Raw genomic sequence first — 15,753 nt, forward strand, 5'->3', positions numbered from 1 at the left:
GAAAAAAAAAATAAAAAATTTTGGACATATTTTTCGAAAATGTGTCTTAGGTTGTTTTTTTACTTTGGACGACTTGCGAGTTGGACGCAAACGGACTTAGACGTCCCTTTCGATTATGCCCCTCCACGTGTATAAATAAACCTGCAAAGAAGCAAACTGTAAAAATGACTGTTTTTGCAGATAATACTGTACACATTTTAAACTTGCATAGCGGCAAGCTGTAGGAAGTTAATGTTTTTTGCACATGAAATTTCAGTATTGTAATAGTGTCAAAACAGTATAATTTCATAAACCCTTTGGCTTTTAGAACAGCAAGCTATGTTCAAAAGTAGACTGCTACTGACTAACAGTGTGCTTTGTTTACAATTGGATTGTCACTGACCTGTTTTTGTCTCAGCACTAGTATCTGTTAGATTCAAAAACCCAAATAGGAAAGAATGAAACGAGAATGATATAACAAATTCTTCCTGAAAATAGATATATAGTATGTGTATCGAGAGTTTAATGGAGATAAAATGAATAAATAAAGAATTTATAGATTAATAAATTAAATATTTGTGTGTGATGGGTCCTCAGTTTTCACAACTCGATTTATCAGGCCCAGCCTGTAACATCGGGTTGAGAATTGTATTAACCCAAATAGGTTATTCAAATGTGAAACAACCCTGGACCCAATATTTTATAGTGAATAAGTGCAAAATCACATAACCAAAGTCAATCACCATTCATCTCTCTAATATACTATTGTGCATATGAATGCTACTGAGTCCAAAGTCTATTTGAGATTCAGCTACCAAGGTTCTTCCTCTGATGTCCAAAAATCAAAATTCAAACAGTTCAATTAGATATAAAAGCAGGTACCGTATTTGCCGGCGTATAAGACGACTGGGCGTATAAGACGACCCCCCCAACTTTTACAGTTAAAATATAGAGTTTGTTATATACTCGCCATATAAGACTACTCCTTCTTCCGCACACCTTCTGCACAACAAATAAAACTTAAAAGAACATCAGAATTTATTTCAACAATTTTAATTAATTCACTAAAGCTGAATAGAACAATAAACCCATGGGAGCTGCCATGCTATTTGTTTTCTAAACTGTTAACCAAACTGAAACTGTCAATGATAGAAGGAAGATAACACATAGAGGGAGAGAGCAAGTGCCGGGCAAGTCCCTAGCAAGTTTGCTGGCATGACAGTTTCCCTTTAAAAGCCTTCAAAAGCCTCCTGTTCGCCCCCGCAACTTCCTTAAGGGCTAGACTCCACACATGGCCGCATGTGCGAGAGACGTAGTAAAGAGAAAAGGGGTGGGGCCAGAGCGCCGCTGCTTCCCGCTGCGCAGGATGAAGGAGATGGCACTCTTGTCACACTGATGTCCCGCCATGGCCCCGCTGATGTCCCGGCAGGTTTACTAGTACCGTAAGCACCGTAAGGAGGTAAGGAAGGAGATGTTAGGGCATGTAAAGTAAGGGCATGTAAACAGTAGAGAGTTGCGCGGGGACAGAAATCCCACCCGTCCCCACCCGTCCCCGCCAAAGTCCCACCCGTCCCCACCCGTCCCCGTGAGGAATCCCACCTGTCCCCACGAGGATTCCCTCCGTCCCCACCCGTCCCCGCGAGGAATCCCCTCCGTCTCCGCCCGTCCCTATAAACTTCAGAAATAGTTATTTCAATTAATTATGCTACTGAATTAAAGGCTCTGGTAGAAACCCATTTACAAATAAGCAAAAAGACTTTATTAATTTGAAAATATTAATTGGGAAGAATACATACTTTGCAAATGGGTTTCTACCAGAGCCTCTAATGTTTATAAATTTTTATCAACACAACTAATATACTACTTTATCCTGAAGCAAAAAAAAAAAAAAGAAATATAATTCTTTTCCTACCTTTGTTGCCTGGTTTCTGCTTTCCTCATGTTCTCATTCAATTCCTTCCATCCACTGTCTCTCTTCCTTCTGCATCTTCCATTTGCTCTGTTACTGTGCCTCTCCCTTTCTTCCCCCTTCCAAATTGGTCTGGCACCCATCTTCTTCTCTCTGCTCCCCCCATAGTCTGGCATCTGTCTTCTTCCCTGCCAGCGTCTTCTCCCTACTCTCTCTTCCCCATTTCCTTTCAGCGTCCTTCTCCCCCCATCTTCCCCATGTCCTGTCAGCGTCCTTCTCCCCCCTCTGTCTTCCCCATGGCCTTTCAGTGTCCTTCTCCACCACCACCCCCGTCTTCCCCATGTCCTTTCAGCGTCCTTCTCCACCCCTTTGTCTTCCCCATGTGCTTTCCAGCATCCTTCTCCCCCCTCTGTCTTCCACAAGTGCTTTCAGAGTCCTCCCCCCCCGCCCTTCCCATGGCCTTTCAGCGTCCTTCTCCACCCCTTTGTATTCCCCATGTGCTTTCAGAGTCCTCCCCCCCCTCCCGTCTTCCCCATGGCCTTTCAGCGTCCTTCTCCCCACTCCTTCTCTACCGCCCCGGGTGCAGCACAGCCGGCCAGGTCCCCTTACTTTTGTGGCACTTCCCCGACCGACTGACAACAGCCCCGGTCCGACAAACCTCCCTGCCCTTAACTGCGAATCTAAATTACCTTATTACAGCTGCTGTAAGAAGATAATTTACATTCGCGGCTACAGGGCAGGGAGGATTGTCGGACCGGGGCTGTTGTCGGTCGGTTGGGGAAGTGCCACAAAAGTAAGGGGACCTGGCCGGCTGTGCTGCAACCGGGGCAGGGTGTGGCGGGGTGGACCGCCCCCTCCCTTGGTAGCCAATAGAACCGCGAGGCTACTCTCCTCCTTACCTGCACTGCCTGCAGCACAGAGCCAAACGGAAGTCTTCCCGACGTCAGTGCTGACGTCGGAAGGAGGGAGGGCTTTGTTTAAGCCCTCCCTCCCCTCCGACGTCAGCGCTGACGTCGGGAAGACTTCCGTTCGGCTCTGTGCTGCAAGCAGAGAAGGTAGGGAGAAGAGCCGCGCGACTGAGTACATCCAGCCCCGCAAGAACCCCGCGACCCTCGGAGGCGTCCCCACGGGATCCCCGTGACCCTAGGGGTGTCCCCACGGGATCCCCGTGACCCAAAGGGGGAACCTGCGGGATGCCCGCGTGTCCCGCGGGATTCCCGTCGTCCCCGTTCCCGTGCAGCTCTCTAGTAAACAGTACCCGGCGTATAAGACGACCCCCGACTTTGGGGAGGATTTTAAGGTACTGAAAAGTCGTCTTATATGCCGGCAAATACGGTACTTATCCTTGGTAGCTGAATCTATATATATAAAATCGGAGGTATGTATGTGTGTATGTATGTATGTGTATGTGTATGTGCCGCGATCACGCAAAAACGGCTTGACCGATTTGAATGAAACTTGGTATGCAGATCCCTCACTACCTGGGATGATATGTTCTGGGGGTCTCGCGGCCCACCTGCACACGTGGGCGGAGCTACAAACAGAAAATCAGATTTCACCCATTCATGTCAATGGCAAAAATGTAAAAAGCTGCCAACGCAAAAACGTCTTGCCCGATTTGAACAAAATTTGGTATGCAGATCCCTCACTACCTGGGGTGATATGTTCTGGGGGTCTCGCGGCCCTCCTGCACACGTGGGCGGAGCTACAAACAGAAAATCAGATTTCACCCATTCATGTCAATGGCAAAAATGTAAAAATCTGCCAACACAAAAACGGCTTGCCCGATTTGAACTAAACTTGGTATGCAGATCCCTCACTACCTGGGGTGATATGTTTTGAGGGTCTCGCGGCCCACCTGCACACGTGGGCGGAGCTACAAACAGAAAATCAGATTTCACCCATTCATGTCAATGGAAAAAATGTAAAAAGCTGCCATTCTCACTGTAATTCAAAAACGGCTTGACCGATTTGAACGAAACTTGGTATGCAGATCCCTCACTACCTGGGGTGATATGTTCTGGGGGTCTCGCAGCCCACAACTCTATGTTGCTTGCTCAAGGGTGGGTTCACCCAATAATTTATATGTTCTTGCTCCAGGAGGTGAAACTAAAATTGTTGTTTATAATCACGTTTTGCGTTAGTTGTATTGTATTCATTTTGTCAAATATTTCACATTATAATTTGAATATTGTACTTTTTATTAAGCTGTAAAAAAATAATTTCATTCACCACTATAAGGTATCTTTATTTGAATCCATTTACAGTGTTATTGCTATAATTTCACCCATTCATGTCAATGGAAAAATTGTAAAAAGCTGCCAACGCAAAAACGGCTTGCCCGATTTGAACGAAACTTGCAACACATCTTCCTTTTCAGTTTAAGAGCTTGCAAATTCCAGTGAGACTTGCATTCTCTATCACAATCAACAAATCACAGGGACAGACTATTACATACTGTGGAGTAGATTTAAGATCCCCCTGTTTTTCCCTTGGTCAACTCTATGTTGCTTGCTCAAGGATGGGTTCACCCAAGAATTTATATGTTCTTGCTCCTGGAGTTGAAACTAAAAATGTTGTTTATAATCAAGTTTTGTGTTAGTTGTATTGTATTCATTTTGTCAAATATTTCACATTATAATTTGAATATTGTACTTTTTATAAAGCTGTAAAAAAATAATTTCATTCACCACTATAAAGTATCTTTATTTGAATCCATTTACAGTGTTATTGCTATAATTAAATACCCGTGCAACACCGGGGCATCAGCTAGTCTTAAATAGACTTTGGACTCAGTAAGACACATTCAGTTCTGCATAAGAACTATGGACTGAATGTGTCTTATTAGGCGGTGGAGTGGTGGTCTGAGGCCAAAAGATATATTGGAATTTTATATCCAGAACTTTATTTATAGTTGTTACTAAACTAAGTTTTTAGAATAACTCTAAAGTATTATTGGGTAAATTATTGATTATATTATAAATTATACATAAAATAAGATGAGTAAAATTAGGTTATAAGAAAAACATTTGATGGGCCAATGATGAAGAGCCATATAATTCTCTCTGCTATAAGTTCTTATTAGGTGGTTGAGTGGTGGGTCTGAGGCCAAAAGATATATTGGAATTTTATATCCAGAACTTTATTTATAGTTGTAACAATGGTTCTGGATTTATTCTAAATTTGACATCAATATTTTGGGGCTTTAGTGTAACAGACAGGGAGATTTTCCAATTTTGGCCCCACCCGAAGTAACTTAGTTTTGGCAGTGTTCAGTTTCATTTGAATGGAAGTGCCCACATTTGAAGTTTAGAAATACAACAGTCTATACTTGAGACTAAGGGTTCCTTTTACTAAGGTGCGCTAGCGTTTTTAGAGCACGCTACATTGTCGCATGCGCTAACCCCACGCTACGTGACAAAAACTAACACCAGCTCAATGGTGGCGTTAGCGTCTAGCTTGCGCGGCAATGCAGCGTGCACTAAGCGCATGCTAAAACCACTAGCACACCTTAGTAAAAAGAGTCCTAAGTTGTTAAGATTGGGATCAATTTCCAGTAAAATGAGGATATCTGTCCTGATGAAGAGACACCTAACCACCCCGATTCTCTAACCCAGGGGTGTCAAATGTCGGTCATCGAGGGCCGCAATCCAGTTGGGTTTTCAGGATTTCTTCAATAAATATACATGAGATCTATTTGCATATACTGCTTTCCAAGTTTCTTTATTTTTGATATACCATTTATCATACATGTGTCTAAACGGTTAACAATAAAATATAATTAAAAAGTAAAAATCTTATTTAAGTTAAAAAGAAGGAGGCATTTACACACTGACGTACATGAAACGTAAGGGAAATGGGGAGAGGGAGGTAAATTAAATACATCGAAATAAAAATAAAACTAAAAGGAGGTAAGTGGGAGAGGGAAATACATTTGGGGAGGGATCACTTCAAGAGAAGTGTTTTGATTTCCAAGAGTTCTGCAATAAAGAAGAGAAGAGTTATCAAAGAGGACAGGGATTTCATTGTATGCTAATAGATCTCATGCATATTCATTGGGGAAATCCTGAAAACCCGACTGGATTGTGGCCCTCGAGAACCAACATTTGACACCCCTGCTCTAACCGGTGTCCATGTCACAGGCGCCAGTTAGAGAGAGCCATGTTGCCGCTGAGCTGATCGCTGCAAGGAAATCTCCCTGCGGCGATCAGTTAGTGGTCGCGACAGAGCACCTATCCCCCTATGAAGTTGACCGGCAGGAGGGATGTCCACTCCCTTCTGTCGGAACCCTGAAGACTGTAGGGGTGGTTCCTTCCTCACACCTGAAGGTTAGGCCTCTCCCAGATGTCAAGAAGTCTGAACCATCTTTTTCACTGATGTCAAGAAGCATGAACCATCTTTTGCAAGAAAAATCATCTCTGCTGCCTACCAGGTGCATTCTGGGCTTGTTTACAAGAACTCTGTGTTTCTTCAGTCAAGGACATCTGACCGGCACAGCTCCTGAGAAAGTTGGAGGAGGAATGAGCTACCATGATCGGTATGTGTCTCTCTTACCTTCTGAGGTACCTCTCTCTCAAGGCTGGTCCACGAATATACAGAAAGGCTACTAATTGGTGTTGTTGCTGGATTGGTCCGAGGGAGGTCATCTGATGAAAACTAAGGAAAAGGTGCCTACTTAATTATTAGTCTATGCTGAGATGTAAGGAAGCTTGGATCTTCGCATAGGTTTCTCTGCACACCGCAATATAATAAAAACTGGCAAGTTACCTCTTGTGACTAGCTCTCTTCCAGAGAGTGGAGAAAACAGAACTCTTTATACAGATCTGGTTTTTACCTCACACAAGGAAAATTTACAGCTTTTCCAGTGACTAACGGACTGTTCCTGAACAGAAGAATTCTATCCACTGCTGCGCTGAGGAAAACGGACGGATTCCATCTCCCTGATCTGACAAGGCCTGATCTGAGGGTGAGAAAGGAATGCATTGAAAGCAGTGCATGCAAATAGATCTCATGCATATTCATTGGGGAAATCCTGAAAACCCGAATGGAATACGGCTCTTGAGGACCAGAGTTCCCTACCCCTGTTATAAGGTATTACCTAGTGTGTAAGAATTAGTTATATTTACTCATTTACTTAGGGATTATTGTGTAATAATTAGGTAATGAGCTATATATATGTATTCAGATATTTTATGAACAATAATTAGTTATTATTTACTGCTGGCTTGTGAATTATATTTTTCTATTTCTATAATAAAAATATTTCATATAGCTCTGGTCTTTGTAGTCGTATAAGTAGGCAAAAATCCAAACCCTGGATAAGGTGTTTATGGGTTGCCCTAGAAACTATATGCATGTGACTTGTTTATGTAGCAATGATTTATTATACCCATAAATCTACCTACAAGCCCCCCCCCCGAATGTCCACAGCAGGAGGAGTGCCCAATTCCTCCTGCTGCCACTCCCAAGAGATGCCCACGCCCTCCTGCCTATGGCCCCATCCTCCTCCCAAACCTTCCCTGACTCCATCCCTGACACTCCCCAAACACCCCAAATTTCCTCCGAATGCCCATTCCCTCCTGCCAGCAGGCCCACAACTGCAAACTGTCAGGCCTTCCCCTGCCTGGAACATTCTGGGATGCACCAGGGAGGGGCCTAAGGCCCTGATTGGCTCAGATGCCTAAGGCCCCTCCCATAGGAGGAGCCTTAAGCACCTGTGCCAACCGGAGTCCTAGGCCTCCTTCCCAGTGTATCCTGGGATGCACTGGGAGTGGCCTAAGACTCCGATTAGCCAGATCCCTAAGGCCTCTCCCATGGGGCCTTTATTTTCTTTATTATCATATAAGATGGAAATCTCCAGTGGGAGTATTGAGCATAATGGGGGATCACCGTGTAGATTCATCCACCCTGTAGATTGGTAGCCATAGAATATTGCTACTCCATGGGTTTTGGCCAGGTACTAGTGACTTAGATTGGCCACCTTGAGAACGGGCTACTGGGCTTCATGGACCATTGATCTGACCCAGTAAGGCTATTCATATGTTCATATAAGAAAATGGTTTGATATTTACAATCTATGCATGCATGACATCCTGAAATAACTTTGTAGTAACAAAGATATAATGTATTCAGGAAAGAGTATCATGAACCTTGGAAAGATGGGTATAATCACGCTCACTGGGGTGGAGGAGGCGTCAAGGGTCAACTAAATCCAAGGCATGACAGTAAAGCGACAGGGAAGTCCCTCTCTCTTCCCATGGGGGCACAGCACCAGAGTATCTATCTATCTGAGGGTCCAAGGAGAAAAGTCCCCCATTATAAGGAATTGGCAGCGTCCTAAATAAGGGGTACAGTGACTAAGGCCCTCTTTTATTAAGGTGCGCTAAGCGTTGTAATGTGCATTTAACATGTTCTAAATCAACACGTGTACTAACCGCTAACATGTCCATAGGATAACATGCACGCATTAGTGTTTAGTGCGTGCTAATATTTATTGGGCGCTAAAAAGCATAGCACACCTTAATAAAAGAGGGGGTAAGTATTTCATGGAAAAACAAGAATCATAGACATTTGGGCTATATACTACCAGTAGTAGATATTTAGTACCTTGAAGTGTTAGGTCTATAATTAAATATCTTGCCTGTCCCGATTTTGCTAAAATTTTAATCTCACATAGTACATTTTTCTAAATCTAGATCACTTCTCCATGTCTATCATTAGATGAGGAATGAAAAACCTAGCCCACCCAACTTTGTTGTAACTTTAAATGTTCACTATCTGATAACCTGGTCTCTTGGAGATATGCTATATCTGCCTTGTGTTTCCTCAATGCAGCTAATTTTGGTTCCAAGAATCAAGTCGAGTAGAGTTCACAGTGACACAGTAAGAGACAGATTATATTTATTTCTAAAATTTTTAAACTGCCTATAACTAAGGGCTCCTTTTACGAAGGTGCGCTAGCATTTTTAGCGTACGCCCTGGACTAGCGCGCACTAGCCAAAAAACTACCGCCTGCTCAAGAGGAGGCGGTAGCGACTAGCACGCACGACATTTTAGCGTACGCTATGCCGCGCATTAAGGCCCTAACGCACCTTCATAAAAGGAGCCCTAAGTGGTTAACAATTAAAACATTCACAGTAGTGTAAAGCAGTGTTCTTCAACCTTTTTACACCTATGGACTGGCGGAAATAAAAGAATTATTTTGTGGACCGGCAAACTACTAAGACTGAAATTTAAAAAACCAGTTTCAGCCCGTCTTCGCGAGTTTGGTCCCCATCTGATCCCATCCGCACAAGCCTCAGTTATGATTTTATATTGAACATATTTTATTAAAGTATAAAAAGAAACAATATTCTGTACAATTGTCATTTTATAAATACAAATATACAGAGCAAGGACCAACAAAACCCCTGTTTCCCCTCCCCTCCCCTTCACATATATCCCCTCCACTATCAAGAAAACTGAACAAGCCACATTATTACAGAATGCTACACAGAAATATCATGCTAACAGAATACTGCAGTCACACATGACAGGAATAGTGTTAGGGGAGTGCTGGAAGCTAAAGAAGCACTGCCTGGGCTTTGCAGTCCCCAGTTATGTCTCTAGCAGGATATATAGTTCAAATCTGATATATTCTAATGACAAAATAGAAATAAAATTATTTTTTTCTACCTTTATTATCTTCCCATTTTGTTCTGCTGTCTTCTGTCTTTTCTTAAATTTCTTTCCAAGGTCTTCAATCTATCTGCCACTTTTGTCCCTTCCTGTCTTCTACCTATTATTCCAATATCCAGAACCTCCTTTTTCTTCTTACTGCATCCACCCTGTGTCCAGCATCTCCCACCTACTCCGTCAAGTCCTACTAAGTCAAGTCTGCTTTTTTCCTTCACCCTACAACCTCCATGTCCAGCAACTTCCTGTGTTCTTTTTTTCTTCCCGTTGCTGAGCCATCCAGCCAACCCACCATCTTTCCCCATCCCAGTGCCTCCCCCCAGCAGATACCTTCCATCACCCTACTCCCTCCATTCCTTATTGAGCATCTTCTCCTTGTCTCCCTATTTCCCCTTCACCATGTCCAGCATATCCCCTCTGTCTCCCTACTCCCTCTACCCATGTCCAATATCTTATTTCTGTCTTCATACTCCACCCTCCTGTTCAGCATTTTCTATGTCTCTCTGCCCCCTGCAAGGTCCAGCATCTATCTTTGTGTCGCTATTCTTCCAATTCCCACCTAGTTCCAATAACTATCCTCCCCCAAGGGGATTCACCATCTTCCTTCTGCCACACCAATCCCCCTTCCTGGGTCTACCATCCCCTTCCAACAATACTGATATCACATTTTTCCCTCTCCTCATAATCCAGCATCTCTTATTTCCTCCCTTGGCTGCTGGCCCCGATCCACTCTTCCAGCACTCGACCCCGGTCCTGCTAAACTTGGCAGCAAAAACAAAGACAAAACCTACCCTACCTTCAATTATGGTCCCGCTAAATCAGACAGCTAGAACGAAGACAGAAGCCGCGGGACCTTTCCTCTTGCCTAAATTGCTATTCGCCACAAGCTCTGCCGGTCTCAATCCTTCCCCTCAAAAACAGGAAGTCACTTCAGAAGGGGGCGGGATCAAGATCGGCAGAGCCTATAGCGATGCAGGCAAGAGCAAAAGTCCCGCGGCTTCTGTCTTTCTTTTTGCCGGCCGTTTGTAGCAGTACCGCAGCTGATCTTGACGCCGGCCCTGGAAGGGAAAGGGTAAGAGATGCCCGACAGGAAATTTAATTCATAGATCTCGCCGGCCCTGCGCGGACCGGCAGAAATTTTCTACGGACCGGTACCGGTCCGCGGACCGGCGGTTGAAGAACTGTGGTGTAAAGGACAGTACATTTACAAAATGCATTGTTACATTCCAGTCACCTAATAATTTAACCCACTTAGAAAAATATCAAAAACTCTACGAATTTACGTTATCCATCCCTGCTAATAAACGTGCAACAGTCACATTCCAAAGTTCTTATTAAATATGCCTACCAACACAATTTAAAAGAAAAACCTCCACAAACAATTGTGTCTTCCACATTTTCTAAACTGTAAAGGGTCAGAACAGGTCTTCAGGATGCCAGGGAGGGAATTCTAGCCTCCCCCAGGACTAATATATAGCAGAGATGGGTCAGCTCCATTTGATGCATACCAATCAGCAGTCCTAGTTTCCACTTAGGGGTCCTTTTACACTTAGGGGTCCTTTTACTAGGGTGCGTTAACCGATTAGCATTCGCTAACTGATTTAGTGTGTGCAAATGATTAGCATGTGCTAAACACTAACACACCCATTATAGTCTATGGACGCGCTAGCGTTTAGTGTGCACTAATTGTTTGCATGCGCCAAATCGATTAGCGCACATTAAATCGGTTAGCATGCCTTAGTAAAAGGACCCCTAAGTGATATTCATCAAATCACATACCAGATATACAATCATCCAGCTTATTAACAAGAAATTTCCCAAACTACACTCTCTCTCTTCCCATCCCCCACCCATAAGCGATAACTCCCATTTCCCATCTCCTTCACTCATGTCTCCCTCCCCCTCTTCTCAATACCCAAACTCCAACTGAATGCATTCTTTATGTTCCCCCCACCACACCTCATGTAATAGAAGGCAGGGTCACATCTAATACTGTGGGACCCCACACCCCAGCACCCCAACATTTTAGCATTTAAATTCCTATACATTCACTCTACCACAGTGATTCTTAACACTGTCTTGTCAGCCAGTCAGGTTTCAGGATATCTCTAATGAATATGGATGAGAGAGATTTGCATATAATGGAGGAGACAGGCATGTAAATATGAAAACCCAACTGGCTTGGTGTCCCCAGGACATGGTTGAGCACTACTGCTCTACCAAGTCATTATCTGAAGACTAATATATTTAAAAAAAGATTGATCCACTGTAACATAGGCGATAGAGGCAAACAGCAACAGATCAGAGGTGTGCTGTTCCAGGGTAGCCACTCACTTCATGGTATCTATCAAAAGGGTTTCCACAGCTGCCAACTATGTAGAAAGTTGGGCCAAGCTCAGTGACAGTGCTGCACTAACTGCAGTTGTTAACTGGTTTAGTTATTGCTCAGAAAATTCCAGGTCCGCAGGAAACCGCAGCTCCTCCATCTTGTCCTTACAACTGTACAGCCTGTCTTTGTCCTTTTTTTTGCACGATTTTCCTGACATATCTGCTCGATTTTCCCCACGAACTTATCCATGCAATAAGCAAGCCAGTCCAATAGTTACTGGTTTTGTTGATGTTATTTAGAAACAGAGAAATATTGAAACATGATAGTAGATAAGGCGAAATGGCCCATCCAGTCTGCCCATCTGCAGTAACCATTATCTCTTCCTTTCTCTAAGAGATCCCATGTGCCTATCCCATGCTTTCTTGAATTCAGACACACTCTCTGTCTCTACAACCTCTTGCGGGAGACTGTTCCACGCATCTACCACCCTTTCTATAAAAAAGTATGTCCTTAGATTACTCCTGAGCCTATCACCTCTTAACTTCATCCTATGCCCTCTCATTCCAGAGCTTCTTTTTAAATGAAAGACTCGACTCATGTGTATTTGCATCACATAGGCATTTAAACATCTCTATCATATCTCCCCTCTCCCTTTCCTCCAAAGTATATGGATTGAGATCTTTAAGTCTATCCCTATACGCCTTATGAAGACCACACACCATTTTAGTAGTCCTTCCTCTGGACTGACTCTATTTTTTAAATATTTTTTTGAAGATGCAGCCTAAATGAGGTCTCACCAAAGTCTTATACAGGGGCATCAATACCTCCTTTTTCTTACTGGCCATACCTCTCCCTATGTACCCTAGCATCCTTCTAGCTTTTGCCATCACCTTTTGGCCACCTTAAGATCATCACATACAATCACACCCAAGTTATTTGGTCTGCTGAGGTGCATAATGTCTTGTTCTCTCAATGCATCATGTGATTCTCCCCCGACCACTCCCTGTCTTTAATTTATTTTTTTGTCTTGAATTTCTTTAAAAGTACTTACAAGGTTAACACCACTGCTGACTTTGGAACATTTTTGCTAAACTACAGTAAACAAGTACAGATGTTAGAATGCAAGAACCGTTAATGTGGAGCCATTTAAATAGTTACCATATGCTAAAACCAGCCAGTGCAGTAAAATTCTGGACTAGTTGCTTGGCGGGATCTGGGCAGAGGTAGGGTAAGGCCAGCACTAATAGCTAGCATGTAGTTGGCACCATACACTAGGTGTCCTGACTTCTAGCAGTCTAGCAGCATGACCACAGTCCTACAAAGCTAAACTTCCAATGTCATAATCAGCCCCTTCCCTCAACCAGGACCCTGCCAAGGATCGGCCTTCCCACCCGCACCCCAGATCAGCCCCCCAAATCAGTAATTTCATTTGCTCCCTTGATTCAGGATTCTCTCCCATCTCCCACCCCACATCAAAGCACCTTTACCAATGCAAAGCCCCCTTGATCCCAATCTCCCCCAAACCACATTCTAATCTTTCTTTGACACCCCATCCCCTCCCATCACTTATCCCAATAATTCCTGGCAGTTTTAGGCCAGGATTCATTAAGCAAACCAATCATGTACCGATCGGTTTGCGAGCCCTTTGCGATCAAATTTCCCTCCTGCACTATTCACTAAGTCCTATAGCGATCCGATTCCAATCTTCCCATGCAAATTAGTAAAACCCCATGCAAAATAGCCAAGCGGTTGATTCACTAACAATTGCTTGGCTATTTTGAGTCGGGTTTTACTACTGACAAACCCGACTGCTGTAGACCTGATGGTAACTGAGTTACCATCAGGTCTGTAGGCTTTTTGACAGGCCTGCCTGTCTTTTTTATATTATATTTTTCCATGGCACAGATATTTTACGTGTGTTACATATGCAAAATATCTGCCCCATAAAAAAAATGAATAAAAAAGACAGGCAGGCCTGTCAAAAGTACCCCCACACATAAAAGCACCCCCCAAGCATGGCCGCCCCCATCCCCGACCAGCACGGCCCTCGCACCCCTCCCAGCACGACCCACCCACCCCCAGCACCAAAAAGTTGGGAGCAGGAGGGGTGCTCAGTCCCTCCTGCTCCTAGGCCTCCCACCCCCCGCCCCACCCCTGGTCGGCCCAAGTGGTCAGGCCCCGCCCATCCACCCCAGTACCTTTGAAATAGTTGGGAGCAGGAGGGGTGCCCGGTCCCTCCTGCTCCTTCCAACAAGGAGCTCCATGTTCGGGAGCAGGAGGGGTGCACGGACCCTCCTGCTCCTACGTCGATCTTCAGGAGCAGGAGTAAAGTATTCCTGCTCCTGCTCCCCGGGCCGCCACTGCGCAATAGCGGCCTTAGGCCCCGCCCCGGCACATCATCTGATGCACAGGGAGGGGCCTAAGGCACTGATTGGCTGAGGCACCTCAGGCTCTTCCCAGGCTCCTCCCAGGGAGGAGCCCGAGGCGCCTCAGCCAGTCAGTGCCTTAGGCCCCTCCCTGTGTATCAGATGATGCACTAGAATGGGGCCTAAGGCCGCTATTGCGCAGTGGCGGCCCAGGGAGCAGGATCAGGGCCTCGGGGGGTATCGGGCAGATCTCTCTTGCCTGCTCCTGGACTCTCCTGCTCTCTGCCGCCGTTCTCCGCATTGCAGGCCTGCTTTAAAACCACGGGCTTGCACTGCAGGGAACAGCGGCAGAGAGCAGGAGAGTCCGGGAGCAGGCAAGAGAGACCTGGGCTGAGCCCTGAGAGCAGTGACAGGAGGCTGCTTCTCCTGTCACTACTGTTAGGGTGTGCGCATGAGTGGGGATCGCTCTGACCATGGGTAGGGGGCGTGTTAACGATCGTCCCCATTTGCATGCAGGCCTTCACTGAATTTGTCGGCCGGCATGCAAACGGAAACGGTTTGCATGGTTTGGAGGTTTGCACGGTTTGGAGGTTTAGTGAATCTAGGCCTAAGTTTACAGGACAGCAGTGGTCCCCTTCAGTGCTATACCAGTCAAGTCCTAGGTTCAAACTGGCAGTCCTGTCCCCTAATGGCAATGTTACGGTACTACTGACAGGGGTCAATCTGCCATATAAGGATAATGTGTCAAAAGCAGGTCTTTATAGAATAGCTCCTAAGTAAATGGTTACTTGCTCTCTTAAACATTGCACTCTGATATACTATTACCCTCTTTATAAATACAAAGTCTAGAGTGTAATGTACTTTTAAGATACAATATGCCTTTGACACCACTTCTCACCATGGGTTTGCAATGAAATCCTTAATGTTTACTACTGTATATTAGTTAGTCCTCAAATTTAAACATAATGCCTAAAAAAAAAAAAAGATTTAAAATAAGGCCACCTTGTTTTCTTTTTTTTCTAGCACTCCAGTACAGTAAGATACAGAAATGCACAGAGAGAAGATAGTGAAATAAAAATGATCCAGGAAAAAAAAGAACAGGCTGAAATGAAGAGGTAATCAAAAATAGCATAATATGCAGTCTGCATATTTTCTGATTTGCAAAGCAGTAAGTTAATTAGTATTGTTTTTTAAAAGGAAAGTGCAAGAAGAAGAATTACGGGAGAATCACCCATATTTTGATAAACCACTTTTCATAGTTGGCCGTGAGCACCGGTTCAGAAACTTTTGTCGAGTTGTTGTTCGAGCTCGCTTTAATGCGTAAGTATAATACATCTCCATAAAATGTAGTAGTACTAGAGAATTAACAAACAAATGATTCTATATATGGTGCTGAAAATTGTGTACTGATCCAAGATGTACACCCAACTATATTGGCTATCAAGCCAATTAGTGTCAGATATTGGGTGTTAATTGGTACTAATCAGCACCAGTTT

At 44.3% G+C, this 15,753-nt stretch overlaps 1 protein-coding gene across 1 annotated transcript in view; it reads left to right on the forward strand.

Annotated features, from left to right (window-relative positions):
- NALCN (sodium leak channel, non-selective) overlaps positions 1–15,753 on the forward strand; it is a 1,129,711-nt gene that overhangs the window by 733,323 nt on the left and 380,635 nt on the right. Inside the window, exons 21-22 of the mRNA XM_033948885.1 lie at positions 15,281–15,372; positions 15,455–15,577. Coding sequence (XP_033804776.1) covers positions 15,281–15,372; positions 15,455–15,577 — 215 coding nt within the window. The remainder of the gene's footprint in view (positions 1–15,280; positions 15,373–15,454; positions 15,578–15,753) is intronic.

Source organism: Geotrypetes seraphini, chromosome 6, assembly GCF_902459505.1.
Source record: "Geotrypetes seraphini chromosome 6, aGeoSer1.1, whole genome shotgun sequence".
Classification (NCBI taxonomy): domain Eukaryota; kingdom Metazoa; phylum Chordata; class Amphibia; order Gymnophiona; family Dermophiidae; genus Geotrypetes; species Geotrypetes seraphini.